The 20,207-nt window shown below is 29.3% G+C and overlaps 1 protein-coding gene across 2 annotated transcripts in view; it reads right to left on the bottom strand.

Moving 5' to 3' along the window:
- Nucleotides 1-831: 831 nt before the first annotated feature.
- The window catches only part of LOC107436392 (glycine receptor subunit alphaZ1), a 39,341-nt gene continuing 19,965 nt past the window's right edge, over nt 832-20,207 (bottom strand). Inside the window, exons 6-13 of one of the 2 annotated variants that reach the window (XM_043048390.2) lie at nt 15,719-15,951; nt 13,555-13,643; nt 13,414-13,481; nt 10,752-10,978; nt 6,497-6,579; nt 4,492-4,626; nt 2,966-3,333; nt 832-1,086 (exon numbers count right to left, since the gene is read on the bottom strand). In XM_043048390.2, the coding sequence (XP_042904324.1) occupies nt 898-1,086; nt 2,966-3,333; nt 4,492-4,626; nt 6,497-6,579; nt 10,752-10,978; nt 13,414-13,481; nt 13,555-13,643; nt 15,719-15,951 (1,392 nt within the window). In that variant the 3' untranslated portion in view covers nt 832-897. Of the gene's footprint in view, nt 1,087-2,950; nt 3,334-4,491; nt 4,627-6,496; nt 6,580-10,751; nt 10,979-13,413; nt 13,482-13,554; nt 13,644-15,718; nt 15,952-20,207 lie in introns of both variants that reach the window. The other variant, XM_043048388.2, reaches the window with a different exon arrangement.

Genomic DNA, 20,207 nt, shown 5'->3' with positions numbered 1-20,207 from the left:
GTTGCTGCAATGAGGAAGCCACACCTTTCGACTTTGAGTGCTCGTATACAGCACCACCTATCGATTTCCACCCAAGCTTTCCTATGAAATTATGGCTCCTAACGATGTTCTCTGACTTCCTTCCAAATTTGTACATGGCATTGTGGGACACCCTGTATATTATATTTTAGTTGTTTAAACTTAAAGTAAGTTTCAGGAATAGATGATTATTGTCATGAGTAAATTTTTCTTAGGATTATAAGATTTTTTTTCGTTTTTTTTTCAAGATATTACCATTAGAAATTAAATGAAATGTTTTAACTTGCTTTAAGAAAAACTGAACTGTACAATCCCCTCCTACGTTAAGGGAAATTTGCTGGGGTTAGGAATAACATAGTGGCAAGTAGGATATAGTGGCTGTAATGCCTAGTGGTGCTTCCACATTCATTATTCTGTGCTATGATTGTAATTAGCTTTTTTATTTAATTTATTTTTTTATTCAACATAATTTTAATGAAATTTATGTTTAGCTCAATTTCGTTAAAGGGAGTTTAAAATATAAAAAATTAACCTTGTTTTTTTGCTATTCATTTTTTTCCTTTTTTTTCAGTTTTCGCTTTTTTCTATTTTAATTTTAATTATTACTTCACTTTTGAACGAAATATTATTTTCCTTAAAATTGAATTTGTGTTTTTAGTTAAGAAATAAGTAGGTTACTTTGATTTCTACAACTGGCAGCACCTCTAATTACCCTTAAGATTTCCTTCAAAATGTTAATAAGATAAATTCAGTTAATTGGTTAATTGTTCACAAATGTAAAATGTTGTTCTAGATACAAAACAAGAAACAAAATCCTCTCTTAACGAATTATTTATTTCGACAAAAATTAACGAAGATTGTTGTGATTCTTGTATTTCTTCACCACGTGAATGCATATGCACACCAGTAGATAAGATTAAGAATGAAGAAAGAAAAAGGAAAGAAAAACCTGGAAAATCTGTCGATTGCCAAAGCAATGTCGACTTCACAACATGTGTTTGGAGTTCTGGGTGGCGAACTGAAACTGTTTCCTCGAACATTGATGCCATTTTTTCTTTGAAGCAGCAACTAAAAGAAGATAAGAAAATATCTTATTTTCTATTAAACGTTTGAAAATTACTGCTGAGTCAAGGGACTTCTTTGCATTTTTGCTCCGACATATTGTTACCTCTCTTTAATTTGATGTGGTAGAGATAGGTTGCACACACAAAATAATAATATCACCCTTTGTTTCAATAATAGGATTTTCCCGTAATATTTTATGTTCTGAAGAGTTGACATTAAATATGCTAATTTATTAGATCTAGCTATTAATTTAATTACAAAATCGGACACAAAAGACGTTTTTCTCTGAAAATACGTTATTTCGACAAATTTGTATTTTTGACCCTTTAAATATTAAAGGAAGCCACAATCTGAATATTATGGTTCCAATAGTTTAGCTACCCCTTATAATATTCAGATCCCTTAATTTTTATTTAGTATTCTGATATACTATTTACGTGAATCAATTAATTTTTTTATTTTGAAATTTCTTTATCCAAAGATATCAAAAATATTTTGTTACAATTATTTATTATTATTCAATCCAATAATGGTTGAAAACGCAATAAACCCTCACGAATACGAATGTTTTCATAACTTATACTATATAATTTTAAATGACAAAATGTAAATTTTAAATGAAATTGGTTAAATAATTCTTAAGTAATAAAATTTCAAAAAAAATCGTATTTTTAAATTCCATTTCTCAAGTGTACTCTGCTAACTTATTTTTGTATTTTGTCATTTAAAATAGTTTAAACATAGTTTTAAGGGATGTAAAAATTTCTATAAGTTACTATATAAAATTGTTTCGAATACTGTTAAATGAAAATGATAAGAAAAATGAACAATTATTAATACCTTGGATAAATGTGATTAACGATTGTATGGAAAGAGTTTGTGATTCGCTTAAATAGAGATAAAAAGTGAAATTAATACTAAAGGATTCCAAAGATCACTTTCCCTCCTGCTATTGATGCAATCATATTTTATTGATTGTATCTAAACCTGATAGTTTGAGGATCTCTTAAAAAAAGATTGCGTTTTTGTGCTTGAATATATATTTATTTATTAATGGAATTATTTATTTGGCTAATTACTAATCAACCCCTTTATCAATAAATGTTTGGTGCCTGAAAATCCGATCAAAACTGAATTAGAGTGATGTATTTCGCATGTACTACATGCTTCTTGACATCTAGAACTTTCCTTGCTGTTCAAAAACTTTTTAAATTTTTTTCAAAGTATAAAATGCAATGGAAAAAATGTTTTCAACATATCTTCAATCTCTTCTAAATTTTAAAGCCGCATCCTCGAAGAAAATCCGCTATCTTTATCAAGTAAGCATGTTAACAAAAATGATTTAATTCGATGTTTTGTGTAAAGCGTGACTTGAAGTGCTCAGCAGGCTTAATTTCAAACATTTTTTTTTTACTTCCACGTATGATGTCTCCCTTTTTTATTTGTGTAAAAATAAATGATATTGAAATTAAAAACATAAATTGTTTGGTTATTTGCTGCTTGGCTGCAGATATGTGCTTAGCACAACAGAACAGTTTTATTGAGTGAATAACCTATTATGGCTATTTTATACATTTACATAATTATGTAGAAGTCGGATTCTTCGCCATAGATGGCGCAACTGGAAACCAAGAACAATCGCACCCCTTCTGCCTAAGCAAGCACACATCAACAATAACAACATAATTATGTAATACAAACTTAACTATGGATTATCATATCAATTTACTTTTTGCAATGACCACCCAGATATCATTGACGATATGAAATTTTTGAGGATTTTCACTGACGATTTTTGAACCCACTTCAATTTTCTAAATTAGTTAACCCACCATTTCTAATGAAAGCTCTTTCATTACTAAATTACCTCAGAAAGATATACCTTATCGAGTTCATCCACTGAATATCCTCTCATAAGTTTGCTACTTCCAGTATAACCCATATAATGATTGACAACTGCAAATTCCATAAGTGACATAAATACAAAAACTGTACAGGATGACATCCATACATCAATTGCTTTCACATAAGAAACAGGAGGTAAGGATGATTGGGATTGAGTATTTTGAGTAGCTAATGTAAGAAGACTTGTTACTCCAAGAGTAACTCTAGCAGGAATTGCTTCCGGTCGAATCCAAAAGGAAATCCATGACATCACTACGATGAGGGTCGTTGGAACATACGTGTGAAAAAGATGGTATCCAAGTCGCCTTTTCAAATTGAAAACAACAGCTAAACAAGTGAAGTTCCCTGAAACATAACAAATGATAATACCTTAGAAAAGAGGAAACATACTTTTATGGGGGATGATACCCCCCCCCAAGTGTCATTTTTATTAAATCTAGTTTAATAGTGCAAAATGAGATAAGTGGAAAACCCCTTATCACTCAGAGTTTTCTTTTAAAAAATGCAAAAACTACATTGAAAATTACAAGAAACTTTTCAAATTTTCACGTTATTCAAAACTCTTCAAAACTTTTGTTAGATTAATAAGTTAATACACTTGTATTGAATCGAAAATTTACCGTTACATTGATTGTTAAGAAACGAGAAAAGTGCTTATATTCGCTTTTTATCAAATGGGATAAAAATTAAATAACTGATTTGATTTAATTATAACAGGATTAGGAATGATTAAAAAAGTTTAATTCATCTTTAAAAAGTTAATAACTCTACCCATATATAAAGCAGCAGTGGCCTATCTGCTTAAAAAATAGAAATAAAGTTTCAGATAGAGTTATTTAGAGGTATGGGAAGTAAAATACATAATATGAAGTTAGAACCACATTTTTAAAATAAAATAACGGCGGCGCTAGATAAAGATAAACAAAAAAGTAATCGATATGGTTTGGTCGAGTCAGTGACTCAGCTATAATTGACAACAAAGAGAAAGAAGAATGTACAGTGACTGGCAATATGTTGTATGTTTTGTTTAGTCCTCCTTCACAATGTTTTTATCGACATTTTCTTTTCTGCGATATTGAAATATATTCAGTATTATTCATAACCAGAACGGTGTTGTTCAATTATTTTATTCACCATTTAAATTATTTTTGTAAACAACGGTTTTTTCCTCATTTAGAACGACAAACTGAAAACTCTTTGCAAACAGTTCAAACAAACTGTTTGGAATGGGCTTCTTATTAGCCAACGATATGTAGAAATTTTAGTTAAAATAGTAATTATCAGGTATAAACATAATTACTTAACATAAGATACAATGGAATAAAAATTTCTTTTCGTTAATGGTTTTCCTTCTAATTTTAGAATGATGCCGTTAACTGATTAGAAAAATCAGGTTCTTTGCACTAAACCTATGGAATGACATCGGTTATTTGTTGAGAACCTACAACAATTATTGAGTACAATTTAAATTATCAAGTAGATAGAATTTTATTGAAAAAATACCTGTGGAATACTCTAGAGTACAGTCTTCTGTGTTGCTTTCAACAATATCTAACTGTGGTAGTTCAACGTCTTCACTAACGACAAGGGGTGAGGAAATGTTCCACAGAAATATTAAGTCATCCACGGTATGAGATACTAGAATTGGAATAAAATATACGTCTTTTCAAAATCTTTATAAAGTTTTTAAAAAGAATATTATGAGAAACATTTTCTTTTTCTTAAGAGTGAGTGCGAGGTACAACATTTTTAGCAACTCTTTTGTTATTTGTTTTTTGTAATTAAGTACATGAAACAATTTAATTATTATTATTATTAAAAGAATAATCATGATAGCTATGTGAAAAATGAACAAAAAATTTTATTTTTATAGTTATCAGTAATATTATTATATTTTTTATTGTATTTATCAATTATTGTTATATTTTTTATTATATTTATCAAGTACTGTTATATTTTTAATTATATTTATCGATTGCAATTATGATTATTATTGCTATTATTGTCATTATTGATGAATGATATAAAATAATTACACATACTTTCCAAACTCTAAGATTTACCAACTTTAGAAGAAAACCTATTAATTTTTTTCTGCTTATTAACCTGCTTAATCCTTATTATTATAAAACCTGCTTATTAATCATAGTTTTAAAATTATTTTAAGAATTTATCAAGATCCCGGTACTCATTTTTACATTAGTAAGTCATACACTATCTGGACACCAGGTTGCTATATTCATCCAAGGTATATTCTGAATAAGCGAGCTTTTAAAATTCTCTGATTCTTTAACAGATGTGAGATTTCGAGTGGGGAGAAGCTTTAAGGGTAGTAAATTTTCTAAAATGTGAGTGCAGAACTGATAATAAAATTTACAACTTTTTTTTTCTTTTTCTTTTTTTTAGTTTTACCTGGACATTCTTAAGCTATTAAACTAACCTCCCATTATTCACTCAAAATTTTGAAGTGGTGGTAAATAAAATCAATTAGATTTTTTCTTTATTTAGCAAAATGTAAATTTCACTGCGTATTTCTCAGACTTCTATATAGGGTGTTCTGTAAAGACCACCTTCAATATGCACTTTCAGAATCCTTATCATAAAGGAAAACAGAAAAATTTCTCATTAATATCAAATTAATATTTTACGAAAGACAAACAGAGCCGATCAGAGTACAGGAAGGGGAACTTATATCAACAAGACAAATTTGATAGGAAAAATGCAGAAGTTGTTTATTCAAAACTCTTCCAAGCTTCCAATTAAACTTGATTAGATGTTTATTCCATTCTTCTTTCTACTGTATTTATACAATACAGTAGAAATATTATTTTGCTATACTCCATAAGTACGCTTTTTGTTTTCATTTTTGATAAGGATTCTAAAAATACTGATTAAGGGCAGTCTTTGCACTATTGTGTTGAATAGAATATTATAACGGATCACTGGTAGACCCTTATAATGCATTAAAAGTCTATTTTATCAAAGATTTTCTACAAGAGCTGTAAAAAATATATAAGCTTAAGAACGTCTTCATAGTTTTACAAGATGCATTTCATGACTGATGATGAAGTAAAAATTCATGTATTAACCATGAATGCATTGGAATGTGTACTGTACAATGAGTATATGTATCAAAGGCCAGTATGTGATTCTTTAGAATGTTCCTGTTTTAGTATGTTTAATTCTCAATTTAGATGACTTATAAAGTTTAAAAGAAATCTATTCATGATAGATCTAATTTATTAAAACAGAAATATCTATTGATGATGTTATATGGTTTGATATTTATGTTGCCAAACACATCTTGAAAATCTATACAGATTCTTAAAAATTGTCTTTTAAGCAATTTTTTAAGGGGGGAAATGTCAGAAATGTTTAATAAATATGTCATCTACTGAGAAATGGGGAATAATTTAAAAAATTTAAGCAAACTAATAAACAAATTATGTTACAGAAAATTGAATAAAAGATTAGGATGGAGTAACTGAAAATATTTTTATAAGCTTACAGCTTTCTATCATCATGGAACAATTTTGAGTATCATGTGGATAAGCTTCAAATTTCATTGCACAAGATAATTCCAATGTCAATCTAAAAAAGATTTCACATATTTAAATACTTGAAACCAGAAAAGCTTATAACACCTAACTAGACACGTTGATTCAACTCCGAAATATTGTACTAGGTTTATTCTTTTTAGTTTTGAGAGACTTTTTATCATAATGTGTACCTTAATGAAACTTGCGTCTGAACTTATAAAAATATCATTATTCGAAATTTTGTTTTTTGAAAACTGCAGAAATAATTTTCTTACACAAATCAAGAAGCTTTAAAAATTTTCGAAGTAAGTTATTGAAGAATTAAGTAAAATTCAGGGCTGGCTCATCCTTTTGTGAGAGAACTTAACAGTCGAGTTTCCAACTATCATTCCCCCTCGGTGGATAATGAAGACTTTTAGGTCAAAACAATACGTATTCTAGGCCGGGATAGCCTGATCGATAGGGCGCTGGACCCATGTCCGAGAGTTCGTAGGTTCGAACCCCGCCGGGATGCACGTTAAATCTGTCGAGTTGCAGAAGTCCTCCATGTTCCCACAATAAATCAATACCTCTGGAGGTACTGGATTGAAGATCGATCGTTCTCTGATTCAGGTCAAAATTACGATCTGTGGATGAGTGAATGAGTCCGCCCTATAAACGGGTGCGACGTATGGTGTGGCAGAAGTCGAATTCTTGCCCATAAATGGCGCCACTGGAAAACAAGAGCAATCGCACCCCTCTGCCTATACAGGCATACGTCAACAACACAACAACAATGCGTATTCTAGAAATTTGTTAAATTTTTTTGTTTGATATCGAAGAATAACTCAGCATCTAATATTCTCTACGCTGTTATAAAAAAATTTTTCCTTTAAAACAAAAAAGAAAAAAAAAAGGATTTTTTTTAATAACGACAAGAAAATGTCGTAATTCTCATTCTCTAATTTTAATGATGAACATGTCCATGAACTTTGTCTCATTTAACCGGTTAACGCCCAGCGTCATATATTTAGGACAGTTCCTTTTTTCAAAGACATTCATTGTGATGCGAAACTTTTTTCAGTATTTTCATTTATCTAGGTGAATTAAAAGATTTTCAGATACCATAATGATTTAGTTATTTCTGATTAGATCTAGAACCATAAGGAGCAGGTACTTTTTGATCTATCAAAAACTTTTTAAATGCTCTAACAGTAGAAAACCAATTAATTTCGATAATATATTATACCACTTTTTCCATAAAACCACTTTTTGTATCAAATTTAATGTATAAAATCGGGACAAAACGGGTTAATGTCCNAGAATAACTTAGCATCTAATATTCTCTACGCTGTTATAATTTTTTTTTCCTTTAAACAGTAACCATGCTCTAACAGTAGAAAACCAATTAATTTCGATAATATATTATACCACTTTTTCCATAAAACCACTTTTTGTATCAAATTTAATGTATAAAATCGGGACAAAACGGGTTAATGTCCCTGCGGTAAGCTAAAAGCTGATTTATTTAACTTAATTAAGCATGTATTTTGTTCCCTTTGTAAGTTATAAAAAAGTCATAAATTCGTTCATCGAGGTATTATAGCTAATTAAATTTATTGTAGGATAATTAAATTCGTAGGATAGTTTAACTCATGTCTACTTTTCCTCATATTAACACGTTTGATAAAGAAGTTTCAATACATTTTAAAGTTAATTTATAAGTACAATTTGTGTTTTTTATTTTGTTAAATAATTCAATGGAATACTATCGAAATATAATCGTCCTATTGTTAACTTACAAAATCTAACTCACTGATTTGATTTTAAAATATGCTTAACTGAGTGTTAGCGTTTTTAAAGAATATATAGGTGATGAATTGCAAGTCAACCTGATTACATTTGTAAACGACGTTCTTTTTTGAATGTATCGAAAATAGTATTTAAATATTTAATTTACATTTCAAAGTGATATGTTGAATTTATTTTTATGAAAATGCTTAAAAATTCATACTCGACATTTGTATTAAAATTCGTATAAAAAACGTGTCCAATGTACAGTAGAAAAAAAGAAATAGCTTTTGATTCATAATGATTACATCTTCACGTTCTAGAAGGTGGTGACTTGAAATATCCTAATTAATTAGAGCAGACAATATTTTAGGTTACGAAATCTGAAACAAAAACGCTATTTCTCTCAATAAACGCATTTGTTTTTGACGGATTCGGATTTTTGACTCCAAAAATATAGGGGGTAGCAGCAATCGAGGAACTATGGTCCCAATAATTTGATCAGGAGGAGTCCAAAGTTTGGAACCCTTAATGTTAATTTTACTTTTTGCATATTTCGAGGTATCTCGAAATCTTTTTAAAGCGAATTAAAAAAAAATTTGCACCCAAGTATAAATTTGTCTAATGATAATTTCACGCAAAAATAACTTTTATTAAGTACTTATTTTTATTTAATAACAGTTGAAGCATTTTTGAATTGTAAGGTATACAACTTTTCACATCATTTTAAAGAATGTAATTTTAAACGGCAAAATACAAAAATTGAGTGATTTCCAGAGAAATCGACTTTTGAATCTGCACAGTAATCGGCAAAAAATTTCCTTCTTCAGATCTATGTTTAAATTTTGAAACTCTCCTCACGAATGCGTGGTGCGGTCATCTCTTCGGGGGCTTGGCTGCACTTTCACCTTAGTGGTGCTCTCTTGGAAAAGGAAAGTCAATTTTTCCAGACTTAAAACCAATGACTGGCGTAAAACCAATGACTGGTGAGTTTGTCTTGTTGAAGAGTCATTAGAAACAGCATTTATTGTTAACACTATTTATGGTAAAAAGTATTTAGTAACAAGAGAGTTTCACGTTGCAACGTCTGAATCGAATCTGAACTAATTAATACAACACTACACAAAGTGTTATCTATGGATGGTGTTTTCTATACTAGGGTGCGCTACAAGCCTTATTGCCTGTACTTCCGGTGTATTTTGAAGTCATTTGGCTGACAACGTGATCATTGTGTTTTGAGACTCTCTTCGGTAGTATTTTTTGTGTACCTGTATTTTTTTACCTGGTTCATTATTTGTGTTTAAAAAAAAAAGAATCGTTATAAGAATCGTCATTTAAGGACTTGATATTTCGGGGCGTAAGATTCATCATTTGAAAAAACGAATTGTTATAAAATACTTCTTACCTTGTCAATAATATACCAACTTCGAAATTTAAGCCTAAATGATAATTTGTAAAATGAACTTAATCTCGCTGCTCGAACAATATGCTAACATTAACGTATGATGGTACATGGCTTGCAGCAAGAACAAATAGTAATAAACAAGTTTTTACTTGTTTATTACTAATCAAACAAAATTTACTAAGTTTATTACTAAGAGACAAAAATCAGGACTGCCAAAGAAGAGAATTCTTTCTTAATTTAGCAACCATGTAAACATTTTTAACTATACATCGATTAATAACTAAAACAAATTTTCTCTTCAAATTCAGAATTACTTTATATTATTAATATCTTATGAAGTAAAGCAGATTTGAGATCAGAAATTACGTTAGTTATTTATTTTATTTAAGACAAAATTATCTGTTTGAAAATATCGCCTCGCAAAATAAGCCGTAAATAAGCAACTGTATACTTTTAAACCGGAAGTAGAGAGACCAAAAGCTCGAGATTGTTGTCATTTACATTTATATTGATCAATAACTCTGGGGGTACTGGATTGGAGTTCAATCTTTCTCTGATTCAGGTCAAAATTACGATGTGTGGATGAATGAATGGATGTATGAATGGGTCCGCCTTATAAACAGGTGTGAAGTGTGATGTGGCAGAAGTCGAATTCTTGGCCATAAATGGCGCCCCTGAAAAAACAAGAATCGCACACTCTGCCTTAAATTTGCTCGGTTTCACCCAGGTAGGCTTGCCCGTGTGGCAAGTGGCTTTAGAACCAACCAACATTTGTATTGAAAACACCATCCATAAGATATATTTGACGATTTGTTACTTTTCCTATCAACTTTTTTCTATATTGGTATGTTCATGTATCTTCACCTTTTCGACTGTTATGTTGCCACCTAACATACCAAATAGTAACTGTGGGTCCAATATCCATCTTATGTTACCCCGACACACCCTAAATGAAATTGAAGATATGGTATGAAAATATTAAGAAAGACTAAGTATTAAATGTTAAAACATCTTTTTTAAAAAAATGAAAAAAAATTCTAATGACTTACTTTGCCATGTAAAGAAGAGTTTTATCATAGTACAACCACAAGTAATGATTTGGAACACTCATATCATGAAAAGTAACTTTTTTAGCATTTTTAAAAAATGAATCTGGCCTCCAAATGTATTGCAACCACCCAACATCTAAGATTCTATATCCTTCCGTCATGTTTTCTGGTAACCTTAACCTATAGTCTTGCCAACTTTGGGCTAAAAATATATCTGCTACGTAGGTCTGTCAAAAATAAGCATTTGTCAAATACACATTTTTAATATATCATCATAGTAAATATAAGATAATTGAATATCGCCTCTTTTATATATAATTTCCTTAGGAGTACAACTCAGAAGCAGAGATTTTGCAGAAAGACAATTGGGAATTTTTATTCATTTGCGTGTGACATTTGATAAATAGTAAACAATATCAGTTGTCTTACTTTCCAGGGAAAGGAAAAAAAAAGTGGAAGTAAATCTATTACATTCATGTCTTTTTAGGGATTTCACATTATCTGTGACATTAAATAAAGTATTCCTGCAGCAGTTCCCTGAGGGTCGTTCAAATTAGGGTTTCGTGATCAATAGCGGCAAGTAATCAGCCACTTTTCATCAGCCCAGACAAGATTTGATTGGGACCTAGGTGGGGATGGAATTATTAGTATTTATTTCTCTTCATTAAAAATAGATAGAGAAAGATCGATGGACTTTATTTAACCACCTTCATATTATAGATTCTACTGGTTAATATACTAAAGTATATTATGATGTTTGCCATCTTGACCGTGAGTAAATTCACATTCAAATAAAGTTCTTGTTTAAAAATAATAATATTTTTGCACGCTCTTCTAATTTTTTTTAATGTAAACAAATTATGAAAAACAGTGAGAATTCATTTTTGGTATTGAAAATTTCGAAACTTTGTTTTCTATAATCTCCGAGTAGTATTGAAAAAAAGTAGTCCGTGTAGTAGTCCGGTCGTAATGACATCTAATGACCTTTCATCTTATCACTGTGACGGCATATCCATGGGGATACGGTAGCAGTTCAGTGACTTATCGTTTTATCAATATGAGGGGATCCTCAATGGAGTATGGTTGCAAATGTTATCGCTGATTTGATATTTTAGGATCATAGAGGAATTCTTTATTTTTCTGAATTTAGATAAATCCGTGATGCTTAATTCTGGTTAATAATCTTTTATTAAATAAGTGTATTTAAATTTTTTTAAATTGTATTAACTTTTTTTTCATACTGCTTTCGATTTATATATATATATATATATATAATATAAGCATTTAATTTTATTCTTCTTTATTTTTTTATCACATTAGCTCAGAAAACAACCAAATTGATTGCGAAATGCAATCTTTTCACAAGTAGATTCACAAGTAGAATTTTTTTTTCAAAAATTTTTTCAAATGTGCAGCTTTAGAAATTTATAANCATACATATATATATATTATTTTTAAATCGTTATCATTTTTGCTATGCACTTTTTAGAAAGTAACACTACATTTGTCTCTCTGACAGAAGGCATTTGAATAACTTTTTTAATGATCCCGAACTATCTGCGAGTTTTGGAGGGGTAAAAGCTTTTTTCCGATTGATGAAAGGAGAAGTATCTGGACAAGAGAAAAAATAATGGTCACAAAACTCGTCTACGCTTCTCAGGTTCAAACTGACATAGCAGATTTAAAAGGGAGAACGAGTTTTAACGATGGTTATTGCTACATCTTGACATGTATTGAAGCGTAGGAATTGTGCGAGTATCATTTCTTGAAAAGAAACCCTTAAGTTACAAATAGATCAAGGGAAAGAGTTTCTTAATAAAAAGTTGCAATTCCATTTTTAAAAAAAAGAGAGAACTTAATATTGTAAAGATTTCAAACGCACACAATGACTTATGTCGAAAAGATGGTCTCTTTTTTCCATTTTCAATGATGCATTCGATTTAAAATACAATGGTCAAAGAAAAATAAGCATAGTCTCCGCGTTTCAGATAATAAACGAAACAGATGGCGACTCTATATAGAGATTAAAAATAATGTGTAGACTTGGATATATTTTGTGATAAAAACTTTTAATGAATGAGTGTCTCAAGGAGAGTTTTTTTCCATCTCTTTCGGAGTCACCGTAGAGAAGTACACGCAAAATTTTCATTAACATATTTCTATTTGTATCCTTTAATACAGATCCTGGATTCAAGTAATGAATAAAATTTTTAATGTACTGTTTGAATCTATCAATTAAGAGAATGTTTTTTAGAGTAGCGGTTCGCAATTTTTTTCTATTATGAGACCCTAAATAATTGACTTTCGTTTGGCCCACTTTAATAAATCAAGTTTATTAGCAATTGTAGACATATTAAACAAAGAAGTAACGCTATTTATTTTTATCAATACTGATTAGAAATAGTTTATAGCTTGCGTTGAAATTAATTTTCATGAAAATTAGGAATGAAACTTCTTTATTGCGTTTTCTTTTGTTTTGAACTTTATAAACGTTTACTTTTTTCAGCAACATTTCTTCTCATGAATGAATTGTTGTCGAAAGGAATTATAATTGGGTTACTGCTGTTCCTGAATTTTTAAAATTTGCTTGATTTTTCCATTAATTGCTACAGTGATTAATTAAAATTCTTAAAAGGATCTAACAAATAAAGAAAATGTTTACCATAGATTCTTCATCAATTGAATCCACACTTAAAACAGTCACATGAAAACGCACCGTCGTTGGTTGACCTTTAAAACATAAGTCTTGAACTATATTTCTGAAGAAAGTATTCATTTGGAATAATTAAAAATAGCCATTTACCATCTTTCTTGGGTGGTAAGTGTTTATCGTAGACTTTCCTTTCCATCGGCAGAATATCTTTCAATTCTAATGATGGCCGTTTTCTAAGCCTAAACAAAGAAAGAAAATAATCCTTCATCTTTGATTCATTTTTAAGGAATTTTATTTCAAAAAATAAAAGTTCATATATAAAACTACAAAATAGATACTGTAAAACATTGGCAGTTATGCTTTTAACTATTTATTTTACTAAATCTTTTACTAATTATTTTATAAATTTGCGATTTCTGCACTTACTTTAATTCTTACTGTTATTTGTTTATTTTAGTTTTTCTTTTTTTTTTATTCATAAAATTATCTTATATTGATAAAAAGATTTTAGGTAATTTTGAATTATTGAAATTAATACCTGAAACTATTTCTTTCAGTTCTGTTTTTTGATGAGTTATGTTATAAAAAATGTACTCCTTTACAAATATTTTTCTAAAGATGTAGATATAATCACTCAAATCGTTTTTGACTGATCAAAATGTTGAGTTTTTAAACTTTGGGTAAAATATGAGTGCCAGTATAAAAATCTTTTTGCGTAAAATTAAAAAAAAAAGAAAGAAATTCAATAATTCAATAAACTAAAACATGTTGTTTTCTCCAGCAGTTATAACTTTTTTTTAAATAAATTAATAAAAATACATTTCCTCAGTTTTATATTTTTGAAATAGAATTTTAGTAACCCCATTTTTTGAAAAATGGTATAATGTTCAACAAAGCGTTTTGTTCGAAAACAGTTCAAAGACGATTTAACCAAGCTTTGCACATTCCCTGAACATAGACATTTTATTCGTATTTTTTCCTAAAATAATACAGTGATTTTTTAAAAAAAAATTTAAATCTCGAAAATAATCTTAGCAAATTTGTTTTGAATGGATATCACTAAAAAATATTTTACTCAAATTTAAGCCAGAATAAATTTATTTATTTATTTATTTATTATTTTTAAAATGTTGAACTATTATTTTTTTCAATGGATTTTTTTAATTATGAATTTTTAATTTTCATTAAAATTAAATTTTAAAAATTAAATTTTCATTAATAATTAAATTTTTATTAAATATTAAAATTAAATGAAAAATTATTTTCATCACAAATTATTCCTTTTAAATTCAGAAACATAACTATAATCTATAAAAATTTCAATCATCCACAAATAAATTAGAATCTCAATTTTTGAAAGAAAAGTTAGGCATAAACAGAGTTAGAATTCTTTTTTTATAAAAAGTAAACAAAGTATATTTAGGTATTTAGTTTTATAATAGTAAACTACAAAACTATGCGACTTTTTTCATATTCATAACTTTTGCAAAACTTTTTATTCATATCAAACTTAGTTAATCCTAACTAATAAGCAACCCTCTTCACAAATTTCAACAATTCTACAAACATGTTTTAATACTCGTATCACAAAATTGTATAAAAGAGGCTCATCTTAGTGACTGAGTTTTTTTAAAAAATAATAAAAAGATAAAGAATAATTTCGTTAATTTTTTATTTATATTAGTTCGTTTGTGCATTTAATTGTTGATAGCATGTTTTTAGCCCATCTGCAGGCTTTCGTGTATTTTTTTTTTTTTTGAAATTAATAAAATAAATTTCTGAAAATTATTCTGCGTTAGTGAGAACTTTTTGAAAATCTAAGTAAATCGATATGACCTTTAGAAAAATTTCCCTTAGGTTTGCCATAAAAAGTACCATAGAATTTTCCTATGGTGTTTTACCTATGGTAAAATTTTATCTAACACCTTTGTCTTATGCGTATCACAAATTTTTGCCATATGCTTTTGCAAATTTTGCTATATGTGGATGCAAAATTTTTGCCTCTCGCAAGTAGCAAAACTGAATGGGAAAATTTTACTAGAAGCAAAACCCCGTAAGGTAAAATGGTATTTTTATGGCAAACTTTTGCCGTTATAGGACTATGATGTGACATAACTTATGAGGAAATTATTCCATAAGCATTGGTACCTTTTGCCATACAGTCATAGCCATAGGACTACCATACCGCTACTTCATAGACAAAAGCCAGAATTTAGAAAATTCATACAGTTTATAACTTAGTTTTTAAGATATAATACGAATATAAGTTTAATTTTGTTTAATTCTTATTCATAGAATGATAGATCTTTTCTACCTTAATTTCTGTCTTAGCTGCCAAGCTTCATCATTATAGTCATTTCTTCGACACCAACTATCTTCAAATAAAGATTCTTCAACTTTTCTCAAACCATCTTCGTTTAAAGAACCATCAAAATGGTATAAATCTTTACGCAATTCTCCATTATGCCAAAATATATGAGAATGATCTATATATTCTATACCATTTCGTTGGGCATACCAACCAACATTTGAATTTATTAAATTCACCTAAAAGACAATAAATACTACTGTTAAATTAAGGAGCATTCATTTAAGGAACTCAGAGCCATTGTAAGGGTCATTTACCCAGAATTTCTAAGACTAGAACAGTGGTTCCCTTAAGGTCATCCGTGGAACTCTAAGGTTCCGCGGAGGGATTATTAGAATTCTGCAAGTTAGAGTTTTCTTAAGTATATTTATGTTCAATCAATAATCCATCATTTATTTAATGTTTCGGTTAGTACATTCTTAACTGCCAATGATTTTTTTTAATGACGGGGTTCCACTAAAAGAATCATTTAGGGTTCCATAGCCAAAAAAAAAAATGGGAACCACTGCTCTAGATGGCCCAAGCAATTTGAATTACAGTTCTTTTTATTTTTTAAAAATTATTTATGGCATTAAATATTCGAAAGTATGTTCTATTCGTATGAGTATGCTTCACAAGAAAACAAATCTTAAAAATGAAAAATAGAAAAAAAAGTGTGCTTTATGCAAATTTTAAAACACAATCATTAAAATTCTTAAATGCATAACTTATCATTTCTAACTTACTTTATGTGTCCCACGCTTCATAAGATATCAGTAAACTTAAGCGGTATTATAAATTTGGAGATAAAAAATACGGAAATTTTTTTTCCCTCGTTGAGTAAGAAGTTACATAAATCATTCAATTCATTATAATAATTTATGTATAATTTGGTAAACGGAGAGCTCCATAGAAAAAGAAGGCTACATATTTTGGTCAGTGTACCAAAATCGATAGAAACTAAAAAGCAAACTACAATGGAAACACATAAATTTACCATTCTCATCTCATTAATTTTAAGGCGTCTTCAATTAGTTTATGTAAAGTCAAATATTTATGTAAAAGAAATTACTATAACTGTCTGATTTTATGAGGTATTAAAATGATGCATACTCATAAGGTATAATTCGTAAATGTTTACAGTTATTTTTTTATTTCTGCGTTGATAATCTCTCCATTTTAATGATCCATCTCTCTCAACTTGTCAACCAACGACGTTTGTTTACGTTTTCACCTGCTCTCATTCAATTACTCATTACCTTATAACTATTTCAATTCCCTGTCTATTTTAACTAGTTAGTCAGTATTGCTTTTCTTTTTTATCTCAATAAGCTCCATTTCATTAGTCATTTTACAAATTATCATTTTGTCCAATGTATCAGCACTTGATAACTACATTTGATACTTGCGAAATTAATAAGTATCAAATACACGTTAAGTTTAATTCACAGTGAAATTTTGACAGTAAACTTATAATATCATCTAGTGACAGGAATTAACATAAATTATTGTAACAGTTTTCGATAAATACATTAAAAATTAATTTTTTTCTAACTTCTAGACATCTACGCCGCTAACTATACAAATGTAACATCAAAAAAACTATTTTATTAAATAGTTTTTAGATGCTTAAAAAAAAGGTAAGAAAATAAAGCTTCAATTGGACAATTATTTGATCATATTATCTGCAACATTTTTTAATATTGGTCCCAGAATGGCTTTTAATATTGGGCAACAACATTTCTATATAGGGCTGATATCGGTTGAAAAGTGGCTGGAAAATATCGGGTTAAATAGACAATTCTATGAAGGGCCGATATTGGCTGAATAATGGACACAAAATATTAGATTAATCTTCATATAGGACTAATATCGGAAATTATTGTAGCCGAGATGGCTAATTTGTCGATTTCATGACGGGTTGAACCTGTTGGGGGTCGGATGCGTGTTCGACCCGCAGCGATGACACCGCAGTATTCCTTCTATTCCTTCCAATATTCTGCACTTCCCAAATGGTGACTCTAGACCAGGGGTTGCCAAACTTTTTTGATCATCGACCCCTACGTAATTTTTCGAAATCTCCATCGACCCCCATAAGTGTAATTTTCTGTTAATTGAAATAAAACTCTATTAGATACTGTGTTTGTACATTTATTTTATGATTTTAAACATTTATTAAAGTAATAGTACATAGTGTAACAATAGTTTTATGAAAAATATATTAATGTTGAAATATAAATACCTTAATATTTATGAAATAATAAGTAATTATAAGTAAGTAGAAATAATAAGTAAAGTAACTACGGATTTATTGCTTCTTAATCAATGACATGGGTGTGCCTGGTGTTTTTTTTTCTGCAAGGTTCGTTACATTGGGTTCAAAATTGGTCAATTTTAATCTTAAATCCCCTCGAAACTCCACATTTAATTTATTTCTGTTCTTAGTTAAGATTGAATTTACGTGACTGAAACCGGCTTCAACCATATAGGAACTTGGAAATGCTATCATAAATGGCTGAGCTATTTCGTAAAGTCTTACATATTTTTGCATTATATTTATATTTGTCCAAAATTTGCTTATTGTTAAATTTTTAAAAAGCGTCTTTGCTTCAAATCCCCATAATAATTCAGCAAGCTCATCTTGCAGGTTGATGTCCACGTTTTCAATTTGAGCAGAAAATGGCACAATAATCCAATCAGGGATGTCAATGTTTTCCAAATCAACAAAACGCAGTTTAAAATCGTCGCTCAATTTTTGAAGATTACCAGTATATATTTCCAAGTCTTCTTCTTTTATTTCTAATTGTCACATATCTGAAAAATACTGATAATCCTTCGACCACTCGACCCTTCTGGTTCGGATCAACCCCCATTCGACCCCCTGGCTCAGATCGACCCCCGCTTATGTTAAATAGACTCCTGGGGGGTCTATATAGACCACTTTGGCGACCTCTGCTCTAGACAATTCGAACCTTGGCGAAGATTCGAACAATAAACTCTCCTTTACGCATAGATGACTGCACTATGGAGCTCTAGTTTTTCCCATCTTTCCCGACAGATTGCCCCACCTGATAAACTAATTAAGCTACATTCCACGTTTCTTTTGAGAAAACTCAATCACAATCCAACTACAATGTCCATTACCTTACGAAAAGTTTAACATGATGTAATTACAATTAACAGTGTGCAAAAAAAAGACCACTCTGTATACCACTCTGTAAAGGACCACATCAATAACTTTTGATCTCATGATCGGATTTTCATGTTCTAACACTTAATCTTAATGGTTCGAAGGGATGACATCAAATATGCTATTTAATACGTGAAAACGATATTTTAAGTTACGAAATCAGACTCAAAACGTTCTTTCTCTGAATAAGCATACCTTTTTTTCCTGACGGATTCGGACTTCTGACCCCCAAAATGTGAGGGGTAACCACAATCTGGGAAATATGATCTCAAGTTTGATCAGAAGAACGCTACAAAGTTTGAACCCCTTAATATTAATTTTACTTTTTGCGTATTTCGTTATATCGAAAAATATTTTAAGCTAATTAAAAAATGTTTGCACAGAATTATAAAATTCGCTTGTCCAGAAGTAATTACGTGCAAAAAATAACTTTTAGAAAAGTATTTATTAGTTATTATTTTTTTTAACAATGGTCAAAAAAGCTTTTGAATTGTAAGCTATGCAATTTTTTGCATTATTTTAAAGAATCAAATTTCACATTAAAAAATACGAAATTTGAGCAAAATCGGTAAAATAGTTCCTGAGAAATCAAATTTTAAATATCTGATTATGAAATATCTGATTTTTATATTCTTTGAAATGATGCAAAAAATTGTGTACCTCACTGTTCAAAATTTTTTCGACCAGTATTAAATAAAACAATAAAAAAATAATAAATATTTACGAAAAATTATTTTTTGCATGGAATTACCTTTGGATAAACGAATTTTATAATTGTGTGCAAAATTTTTTCAATTCGCTTAAAAAGTTCTCGAGATATGGTAAAATACGCAAAAAGCAAAATTAACATTAAGGAAAATTAACATCCATCGGAAAAAAAGGTATGGTTATTCAGAGAAAATACGTTTTTGTGTCTGATTTCGTAACTTAAAATAGCGTCTACACTTATTAATTAGTATATTTGAGGCCGCCCCTTCGAACCATTAACATTGAGTACCAGAATGTAAAGATCCGATCATTAGATCAAAAGCTATTCAGAGTGGTCCGTTTTTTCTTTCCTTTTTTCGCACTCTACATTACCTAACGAAAAGCGTATCATAACTTAGCTCGAATGTCAATACGACTACATTGTATTACTGTAGAATTTTTGAGGTTCGTACCACTACAAAAGCAATATTTTTATATTACATATAATATTACATATAATATTATCAATAATAATATAATCTATTAGCGAAATATCTATTAACGTTTACCTGAGCATAT

This window comes from Parasteatoda tepidariorum, chromosome X1 (assembly GCF_043381705.1).
Source record: "Parasteatoda tepidariorum isolate YZ-2023 chromosome X1, CAS_Ptep_4.0, whole genome shotgun sequence".
Taxonomy (NCBI): Eukaryota; Metazoa; Arthropoda; class Arachnida; order Araneae; family Theridiidae; genus Parasteatoda; species Parasteatoda tepidariorum.
This window is presented reverse-complemented; position numbering and strand designations above follow the sequence as displayed.